The sequence below is a fragment of the Gouania willdenowi genome, chromosome 16 (genome assembly GCF_900634775.1).
Source record: "Gouania willdenowi chromosome 16, fGouWil2.1, whole genome shotgun sequence".
Taxonomy (NCBI): domain Eukaryota; kingdom Metazoa; phylum Chordata; class Actinopteri; order Blenniiformes; family Gobiesocidae; genus Gouania; species Gouania willdenowi.
This window is the reverse complement of record NC_041059.1, coordinates 12,330,374-12,341,359: the sequence shown is the minus strand read 5'-3', so window position 1 is coordinate 12,341,359 and position 10,986 is coordinate 12,330,374. Positions and strand designations below refer to the sequence as shown.

Sequence of the window (10,986 nt, the reverse complement as noted above, 5' to 3'; positions counted from 1 at the left end):
AGTCCTTTGTTCATAAGCCATCCAATGTGACGAACATTCACCCAAACATACATTATAGCTTCATAGGTTTACACATTAAACCCTTAATTCCTGTCAGGCTCTCAGAACAAGCTGAAATCAACTAATCCTTTATCTATCGTCCATTATCAACTCATACAGTTTAGAGACTGCAGATGTTCTTCCATGTTTTTGTAACAGAGTTTCAAACCTAGTAATCATGTGAGATCAAGAAGTCATAAGGCTGATGTCTAGGCACGGAACATACAACTGGAAAACTGGCCATACAAGCAAAAATGACCATATAATCCAGGCAAGAGTGTAAATGCCTTTCAATGGGATGAAGCTGGCATGCATCAGTATTTAGAATGTTTTCAAAGTTCATGACCGGATGTATGAAAATCCATCTAGTCATTAGGATGCTAGTTATCTAAAAACAATAAACACTTAAATCCCACCAAGTTAAAAGAACATCACGTCATAAGATAATCGTTAATAAGAACCATGACAGTTATAATAAATACTAATAATAACACATCATCATATTCATAACAACCACATTTAGCATTGTGTATAGGAGGCCTGTCCGAATCAAATCTGTGTTTCCGTTGCTCGGTATTTCACCTCTGGGTCTTTCTACATGACTTTCCTCTTAGATCTACTTGTTTTTACTTTGATTTCTGTGGACAGAAACAATCTCAACTCTCAGACAGACAACGCCTTCCAAGGATCAGCCTTTTTTTAATGTAAACCTTGAGGATGCGATACGTAGGTTGTTTGAATCTGGTGCAAATAACAGGGGTTAGATTTGTGCAAAGTTTACTCTGTGTTTCATTTCAAACTGTGCTGAAATTGCTCTTGTCTTTTTTTTTGAGTACACATCAATACTTGTACATCATGACACTATCAACACAAAAAATCAATAGAAAGAGATAGCATTTTATATGGACCACAGATACCACATACTACAGTATATATGATAGGATAGCCCTTAGTATTGATAAGCTTTGTTATTGATGATGTATTTTTTCTGTTTGTTTCTTCTTTTTTAATTTTTTTTTTTTCCATTTTATCTACTCACACTGGCTGAAGTGCATTATGATACAGCAAGTTCTTTGTCTTAGGGATGCGAAGGGCTTCCTCGCCATCCAAGTCTCTTACAGCGTACTCGGCTGTGCAGGAGAAGGCCTCTGGTTGCCCTTTCAGCTCCAGACTCAGTGGCTTTTAGCTCCCTCTGAAGCCAGTTCATTAACCCTACAGATGATCAGTGACTTATGGAACTTGTCATTCGGTGATAAAATAATGATTGTCAGTCTAGCTTTCTCTGTGGTTATTTCTTTGTATCTCCATAAAATGGCTTTGAAGGACAGTTGTGCAAGTGCAACCTCTGCATCATGGTCAGTGTGTTTGTGCTCCTTGGAAACAACCGATATTAAAGCAAGTTGGCTCCATATCTGTAAACTTAACATGTATCTCTTGATTGTGTCAATATTTTTTTTTTTTTGTAATATCATGACTGATGGCTCTATAGCATTCAATAGCCCATTTTTTTTTTACATGTAGGTCCTGATCTGTAAGTGGATACATTAGGACAGTCTCAGCCCTAACACCATTCTGTATTAGTTTACACTCCTGTGGTGTAACAGTGATCAGAGTGTGAGTTCTTCTCATGATTTAATCTAAGGTCACATGGAAAAATAGGCAACCCAGGCATCATATTGGTAATGTGGGTATGTCCAATGTATAAGTCAGATGTGGAGTCCAGCTGTTAGTGTCACCTGCGAGCAGCCTTGTCTGCTCCGTTACACAGGAAGCAACTAAAATCAGTTTTGTGTCAGGACACAGCTGCTCCCGCTAAACACAAGCCCTCCAAAACCCCTCACCAGGCACACAGTTCTCTCAGACTCTTCAGGTCCACGGGGGCTCGGACACCCATGCAAGTCCGTTAATAAAACATCATCAGCAAATGCCAAGCAGATAGATGATCCAGGTAGTTAGCTCAGTCCACACAGTTCTCTGACTCTTCTTTCTTATATGATCTGTTTGTGGACCTTTTATGGCTCCTGAGTACTTTTTGAAAAAACGCATATAAAAACTAAAGTATGATCGAAAGCTTGGAGAGTTTTGTTTCACCGTTCCATGCAGGCTCCTCTGCAAGTAATGGCACCGCTGTATATGGCAACATGGCAAAATCTGTTACAAAATATGGCTGATACAAGCTATCACGTAACTCAAACAGGTGTCCCCCACCTAACACCAGATGTAATAAGTAGTCATATTCAAGCTGTTTAAATACAAGATAACACTATTCTGAATTGCCTAAACATGTTATACAGATTATACTAAATGCACTATACTTTATGCGCCTGTGGCCTATTTTATGTAGCTTTAAAATCTAATGGTAAATGCAGAAGAGTGATCTGCTTCTAAAACTTTAATGTGGGCTAAACTCTACATTAGGCACTGACCTCACACCGTCACCTCATTTTTGCTCCCCGTCCTGATCCCCTGACTGCCTGAGCTCCCTACCGACCCCCCACCACCTCCACCTGGTATGAAATGTAGCTGCTCAATGGTGTTCTGCCTTTTTGCTGCAAAAGCCATCCTCCTTGCACTGTGGCCCCCTAATGTTCCCGTTCCCATAACTACCCCTGCACTGGGCCCTTCCCCCGCCCAGCCCATACCCCCGCTCATGTGCCCCGTCATGCCTGGGTTTCTTTCTTGCTCTCGTCCAGACGTGGGATGTGAGTTCATCTTGATCATGTGGTGCCGGTCGAGGGAGGGTGTGGCGCAGACGTTCTGTTGAGATTGAGCTTTCTGCTGGCGAGGCAACGTAGGGACAGCCCCTCCTGTATGGGCGTATGGATCAATGACCCCCATACCGCCCATCCTGTCCTCCAAATGATCCGGAGACATAAGCAGCCGTTCTGGTCTGTCCTGTCTATCCCTGTCCCTGTCTCTTTCCCTGTCCCTGTCTCTTTCCCTGTCCCTGTCTCTTTCCCTGTCTCTGTCCCTTTCCCTGTCTCTTTCCCCAAACCGATCCCTATCCCTTTCTCTTATATCCCGATCCCTATCCCTTTCTCTTATATCCCGATCCCTATCCCTTTCTCTTATATCTCGATCCCTATCCCTTTCTCTTATATCTCTATCCCTATCTCTATCCCTTTCTCTATCCCGATCCCTGTCTCTATCTCGATCCCTATCCCGATCTCTATCCAGGGTCTTCCTAGTGAGGGTCTGCGTGTTGGAGTTCTTATTAGAGGCAGTCATGGCTTTGTAATACTGGTGTTGCTGGTTCTTGGACATGCGTGACAGAGTGCCAGTGTTACCTGGAACTTCCCCCATGTTGAGCAGCTGGTCAGAGGACTTAACTTTCCTCGGTTTGGATAGAGTGTCGTAGTTGGGGTTATACTGTGGTTCCGGGGGATCGAGTGGGTAGGGGTTGGGAGTAGGTGAGGCAGGCATGCCAGAAGGAGGTGGAGGGATCCAGGGACGAGTTGCGTGCCTGGGGAGGGTCCCTCTCCCACTGAGGGTGTAGTCTCCTCCCCAGTGGAGGTGGTGCTGAGATGATTGGAGGGCTGGCTGGGCTGTGTGAGGTCTACGTTTGGTGGTGCAGTAACCAGACGAGTACTCGTCAAGACCTTTTTCTAGAAAAAACAAAACATCAGAAATTTAAAAAAATAAATAAAAAAATAAATAAAATAAAATTCACAATGACACAACCCAACCCATAGATGAAGATCAGCGCTAAGCTTTTGTTTGAGCAAATGTTAGGACAATATGTGTCTACAACCTTCATGATACAGGTTAAAGTTCCATGACTGAAAATGTATGACATTAGTAATCTAAACAAGAAATTTAGCAGCACTTACCGAGACGTTTCAGGGAAGAGTATCTGTTGAGCTCGGGCTTGGTGGCACTCTCATATGAAGGTGGCAGCTGAGCCAAGTTGTGCAGGGAGTGATGGAAAGAAGGCTGAGATTTGGTGTTGTTGTGTTTACTGGAGAGCAGGGTGCCTCCAGCTGCCAGCTGAGCATTGTTCATTCTTGGGGTGCGTTCTATAGACCACAGGGAGAAAACGCCAAGTGTTAAATGAGATTTGCTCCTCTGGATATTGCACACTGCAGGCAGCAGTCTGTCATTGTGGCAACTTTCACTGGTAGAAAGAGATTATTAAACAAAAAGAAGCAACAAATTCTATCATAACCACAATGATTGCTGCAATCAACAAGTCTAAGACGTCAGCTGAAAATGAATTTGGGATGAAAAAAAACATCATAGTAATCACATGTATCTTAATGCTTGCTTGTGCTTTTAGCAGCTAACTTACCAATAGTCGCAGTGTGTTTGGGACTGGAGCCAGATGGGTGGATGAAATTGTGTTGCAAATTTCCCACTGTAAGTCAGGAAGATCACATCTTAGAAAGCATTCTCCACCAAACTTTAAGTTTTTCTTTTCTTAAGTAGCTCAAGATATGTATGAATACATCATTGCTACATTGTATGAAAGTCTGCCATAAATGCTTGATGCATTATTGATGCGGTGGATATTAATGAATCTCACATCTGTTGTCCTTGCTTGGAATTCCAGGAGCATAAAGATTTTTTGGTGGCCTCCCAAGTGTCCCCTGTCCATCTCCTACAGTCAGAGCAACGCTGTTGTTCCTCTCATCCTGCTGGACCGGACTTGACTGGTGTCGTAACATGTCCACTAGGGCTCTAATGATGGTGAACAAATGTGAATAAGTGAATCAGGCTGCAATACAGAGAATAAAATGGCAACAGAAAAACTATACCAACATCATATTTACACATTCAAAATTTCCTGTGACTTTTTAAAAATCTGTTAATGTGTTTTCTAACAGCTTGTAAGAAATTGAGCAACCGTGCCACTATAAGAAAGAAACGAAGGAAAAAGTCTCACTACTGTGATTATGATCTCCTGTACTTATGCCTTCTAGTGCTTGCACAATACATTGACTAATAACAAGTCATTTTTATGCATCTTGACGATTAACAGAGCTCCAAGTTTCTAATTTCAGTACAGCAAAAAAAAAAAAACAAGACACCAAGTAAAATGAATCAAAAGGTAAAAAGGTTTAAATAAGAAAACATTACTCTCGTACCTGGGCATGTTTAGGTCCCTCTGATTCGCCTCCTGCTGCACCTTGTTAAAGACCACCTTTATGCCCACAGCTACGACCACCATGAACACGATCACACCCCCAATGACAAAGCCGGTGTTGTGGCTCTGCTGCTTTAGTGGATCGACGTCTGGGTCAGGACCTAATTCCTCGGACATAATCATGGGGTCTGTCTGAGGTTTGGCCCAGTCTGGAGAGTCGTAGTTCTTACAAATGTGTTGCTCAAGTTGCTGGTTTCTGTCCGGACAACAAAAACGATAGTGGCAGGTACCACAGCAGAAGACGAAGGTGTCCTTGGAGCAGTTGAAAGCACTGTCAAAGTGTCCCATCACATCATAATATCCCCGACACACATCCATCCATACATCCACCATGCGGGGAGGAATAGTGGCTACCTGTGCTGCACCAAGAGGAGGCGCGAGAGCTTCAGACGATGTTACATTTTTGGGGAACATTACCTGGGGCATGGGCCTTGGTGGTGGCTCCAGAACCCCCTCTGAGAATTCTGGAAGTTTCTCAGGAGTTTTAGGTCTGTTTCTAAGAGCAGCTGGCTGAACATTAGCCTGGATGGCCGAAAGCAGAAGAGAAGGACTAGGGTTGGTCTTGGGTTCATTGGTAGTAGGTCTGACTGAGTGATCTGAATGCTGAAGGAGAGGGTTCATCGAGGTTTGTCCAACAATGAGGGGCGGGGCAGTAAGGAGGGAAAGCAGGGCAATAGCAAGGACTCTGATGTTGGTAGTGGGCATCATTTTTGCATGACTAAGACATTGAATCATCAATATTAGTTTTAATGCTGTGAGACAATAGAAGAAATTCTAGTCCTTACAGAGAGTAGTTCTCAGGATTAATTAAATTGTTAAAGTACAAACACTGAGTCTTTTTAAGGTTTCAAAAAGTGCTAGAGTAAAATGGTTTTATTTATATGCCAGAGAGAAACTGTAAAAGGATAAGGACTTCATCTTCAGCCTCCCAAAAACACATCCTATATCTAAAGCATTTACATGGATGCAGTTTTTAAGAAGCATCAACTAGGAACACTGGGCTCCATGTTTCACTTCCTGAATGATTTGTGTTGAATAAATAAGACATGTGTAACTGTATTTTTATCTTCAAAGGATATAGTAGTTTAACATGTAAAAACTATTGAAAAATGTCATCCCTTTACATTACCGTGCTTAATATGGCACTTGAATGTTAGTCTATGGCTGCTGTTGTTGTCGAATGTAAACAGTTTAATATTTTTCGTCACGATTTTAGACTGGGCACTTAATGATTCTGTGAGCAATACTTGGAAAAAAACAAAGTACACAATCTAAATGTTTTGATACTTTTGGTAATCTCTACCATAATAAAGAAAAATATTGAAGCTAACTCACTGTTAACGCATCTTAAAGGGGCATTACCTACAATAACTTGTTGTAGGCACTAACCTCTGCAGATACACAATGTACGATGCCACAATGTATTTCAGCTTCAGGGTCTGTGTGTATCAGTACTCGTCTGGTACGAACTGTTACTGTGATTGGACTGTGGGTGATAATGAAGAAGCTTCTGCTTAAGTGCTGGCAGCGTGTGACAGCTGAAGATCAGGAGTAAGCATAAAGCTTGGAAATGACTTCCAATCAGTGAAACACATCTCACAGTGAGGCAGATGTCTTGCTATTAAGTGTGTAGCACTCAGCTTTCAGGCACAAAATGTTGCCTGTGTCACTTGGCTGTACGAGTAATTAGATATGAACTGAATGGTTCACTACTTCTCCATGTGACATGTCTCTCTAAGTAAAATTATTTCTGAGTTCTCTCTGAGGTTTAAAGAATATCGCTTTTGTTGAGAAATATGTAAATGTGTGAAGTTATTGTGTTGGAGGTGTTGGCAATAATAGACAGAGGCAGATCTGTCTCCCACAGAAATTATAATTATATGTAATTATCAAAACGTTCCTATCTGTAGCAGAGAATGTAGGCACAGATGGGTTCGACAGAACGCTGAAATCACAGAGATCTCTACTTGTTTCAGTTACATGATCCTCGAAAACCTTTGGAGGACGTTTTGGTGAAAGAAAAAAAACCAGACACACAAAGCAGCCACTCTCCTACTGACTAATGCTCCAAAAGCTTTCCTCAAGAAAAAAAACTCTTTAGTCTTTAATTGTTCTGATGGTTTTTCCAGAAATGCCTTCAGAGGTTAAGTGTCAACAAGCTGGCCGGATGTCCACTGTAATACAAACAAGAGACTTTGTGTTAGGTGGAAGCTCAACACATGACCAATGAGTGCACATCTTGCACGTAGCGCCCCTAGAAATAAAGAAGGGGAAGAGATAAAGCAATAAATGCAGTGCATGGATTTAAAATGAGCAAAGGGATATGGTATATAAGCGGGAAGAGCCAGAGGTATAACAGCAGAGACGACCATGAGTGGGAGGGCGGTGTGTGGGTGGCACAGAATCAAGTACATTTCTCCCAGCACTCACTAATACAACACAGAACATCAGACACGCAGTAACAGCAAACAGATCTGCAGAACCATGTAATCACACACACAGCTAGAGAATATTGCAATCAGAAATGTAAATCAGACACTCTTTTAGTGTCATAAGGAAAGCTGAAGTGATTTTTTTTTTGTCTCCGTGTGGAGGTTTTTGATTGCAAGGTACCAGAATGTTCTTTCTTTAGACCTTCTTATAGTTGGTCCAGCTCCCTGCTCAGCTCTCCCTCTTTTCTCCCATGTTAAGCCTTTCTCTCCTTCTCAGATTCAGTGCGTGGGTTGAGGCAGCTAACTCTCTCAGAATAGCACTGCAGCTCTGTCTGTGAAAGAGGCAGTGAAAGGGAGGCACAATCCAATCTGCACCCATTAGCCCAAAGTCACATCTGTCCATTAGTTCCCCAGCAAAATGACACTCATGTCTTGCATCACCATCATCTGTGAACGCTGCTCAACTTCCAAGTCAACGTCACAGAAAATCACTCGGATGCTGCTCAAAAGTCACAAGGGGGTTTATGGTTCACAATTGTAAAAAAAATAAAAAAAAATTAAAAAAAATAAAAAAAAGATTATTATGGATGAAGGATTTTTTTTTATTTTTTTACTGATTTAAACCTAGATGTATTATTGCACAAAGAAAATCTGCTTTGAAATTGAAAGGCTTTATTTATCGCCGTTCAACAGTGCAGGGTGAAAGGAGCAGGATCAGTGTGTGCAGCCTAAAGTCTTCTTCCTATTTTCAGTGACTCAACATACAGTTGAAGGAGATGTTTTCCTCTGGGTGTTTATGCTGTGGCGTTAAAGCAATGCAGCAGAAAGGGGGGGTGGGGGTGTGGGGTGTGGGGGGGATTCTGTACGATGCATTTCAGCAAATACCTGTCTTAATAAGTGACTACATCAAAGCCAATGAGCCAAACGGTCCCTATGCAGTCTTTTTTTTTTTTTTTTTTTGCATTGCATTGCATTGCACAATGCTTAATGTGCTTTGAAGACGCCTGTGCACGCTGACATCAACAGGTGTTTGTCGGAAATGAAACAAAATGGCCTCTTTTCTTTCTTTTTCTTTTTTTCCCCCCCTCAGACGCGCTGTTGAAAAACGCGCTCATGTGTGTGTGAACAGAAAAGAAGCGTGAATAGCAGACAACATGGTTGCAGTGAAAGCAGCGGCTGCATCCGTGATTTTAGCCCATCACTGGCAACTTACAATAATAAGCACGCACGCGGACTAACGGACGCGTCTGGCGTCTGTCAGTGGGCTCAGCGCGTGGGTGTGTATCTGTGCCGGTGTGTAGTCCGGCTGTCGGTCCGACTGTGCTAATTCCCATCTAGACACATAATGTTACAATGATGAATCAAAGCGTTTGTTTCAAAGTGATGTGAAAGACAACCGTCAATCCGGTGTGCGTGCGTGCGTGCGCGCGCGCGTGGACAGTGGCGCAGCGTTCACTCATTAAAAATGATTTTAGTTTAAAAAATAATCCTGCAGTGCAAATAAACAGGTGATGAGATGGAAAGATAACAGAGGGGGATGAAGTGCATGTCCCTGGGTTATGGTGATGGAGATACAGGGTGTCGTGTCTTACCTGTGCGCGTCTCTGAGCTCTGACCGCCGACAGGAGCGTCTGAGAACCTGCAAACTCAGTCTCAGAGCCGGTCTCTGACGGCAGACCGTTTTAAAGAAAAATAAGAAGAAGAAAAAAAGAGCTTGAACCGTTCCTGGATCTGCAACCGGTGTGTGTGCGTGTTTTCCCCCAAGGTTTGTCAGTGATGCTGCAGTCCTGCCTCCATCAGGTTGATGATAAATCCATCAGATATGAGGAATGAGAAGGAGAGTCAGTGAGAAACGAGATGTCTCACAATGAATACATGCACAAAGAAGTCTTTTTCTTTCTTTTTTTTTTTTACAAGGTGGATCTCAGTAACACAGCTGGATGAGTTTAAAAACAAAAAGCAAAATACAGCCCAACAAAAAGAGCTGAAAATGGCATTAAATAGGCTGCAGTTTAACTTTCTCCATCAGAGCCTGACTGATGCTGGCTCCTCTCATCATTTCCCAACGACACAGGTTACACCGCCTCACTGCGACTGGCCAGTGGAGGAGCGCTGTGATTGGTCGGTCAGGACTGGTGCTGATGAGAGTCAACTGGCGCGGATGGATGCTGATGGCCGTCAGCCCCATTCAACTGGTGGAGTCCATCCTCACCCCCACTGCCCTCTCCGTCAATCAGACCTTTACCACTGAACACATGCATCTATAAAGACACAGTTTACCATTTCATCCAATTGTCTGTTGTGTTTGATTAAGCCACAAAGTCCAAAATAAAAGCTGAAAAAAAGTATGGAAAAGAGGAAATTATTAAAGGAATTTTGTCAAAAGACCTCTCAGTGTGTGTGTGTGTGTGTGTGTTCAAGATAGGGAGAGGGAAAAAAAGAAGAAGAGAGAGACACCGTTGCTGTGGCAACTGTGTCATTATGTTGGTGGCAATTATGAAAGCGATGAAAACGGGGAAGGGGAGATGATTGGCGCAAAAGCCTTAACACTGGAGCATGAACGAAACTGTCAATTAGACTCAGTCCTACACACAGAGATGTCTCCAAGAGTATGACGAGCAGAGAGGCAGCTGGAGAAGCACGAGCAGCCAAAGGAGAGAAAAAAAAGTGGATTAAAGGTAGAGGAGCATCTGTATATGGGGTCTTTTCTGCTCCCTTGTGAGTAGCAGCAGCAGCAAGATGGAGAAGATTCATAATGGGCATCATGAGCTGTGAGCTCACTCGTGGTGCAGCAAACAACAAAATCATGAAGGCTGAAGAAAAACCTTTTTTCTTTTTTTTTTTTTTTGCAGTATGAAAGGCTGCGACAGTGATTCAAGTGAAGTGTGGGTCTTGTCATCCTCCTGAGGGTCCTTTAACATGCTGCAGGTGGGCAGTGAGAGACCATTTGCAATAATCAAACAACTAAAAAAAACATTTCATAGGAACAATAAAATATACACACATATTTCTAGCCAAAATAATAGGGAAGTGATTCCCAAGCTATGGGTCGCAAATCAAATTTATCTCCAAAACAGCATGTTTATTTAATTTAGCTCAGATGCATATATATATATAAATCTCCAAGTTGTCATATGGGATGATGTTATGTTTGGATCCCAGTGCAAGGTGATTCATTTTTAAATCAAATTTGATTTAGTTAGAAACATTATTTCAATATAAAACTCTTTTTTTTTTTTATCTATCTGAAAGAATATTTAATATTACTTATAGGCTACTATAAACTCACGTTGACAGTGATTTATTCTCCTTCTCAGGGAGATTTATCCTTTGATCTGTCTAGAGATTGTATTTATCTGTTATGGCTGCAGA

The 10,986-nt window shown here is 42.2% G+C and overlaps 1 protein-coding gene across 1 annotated transcript; it reads right to left on the bottom strand.

Annotated features, from left to right (window-relative positions):
* Positions 1 to 826: 826 nt before the first annotated feature.
* On the bottom strand, positions 827 to 10,006 carry shisa7a (shisa family member 7a). Its single transcript, XM_028469761.1, has 6 exons — positions 9,207 to 10,006; positions 5,124 to 7,356; positions 4,562 to 4,716; positions 4,328 to 4,393; positions 3,870 to 4,055; positions 827 to 3,644 (listed from the first exon to the last, which is right to left on the bottom strand). The coding sequence occupies exons 2-6, from the start codon at positions 5,915 to 5,917 to the stop codon at positions 2,467 to 2,469; spliced, it is 2,379 nt and encodes a 792-aa protein (XP_028325562.1). The 5' UTR covers positions 5,918 to 7,356; positions 9,207 to 10,006; the 3' UTR covers positions 827 to 2,466.
* Positions 10,007 to 10,986: the final 980 nt, after the last annotated feature.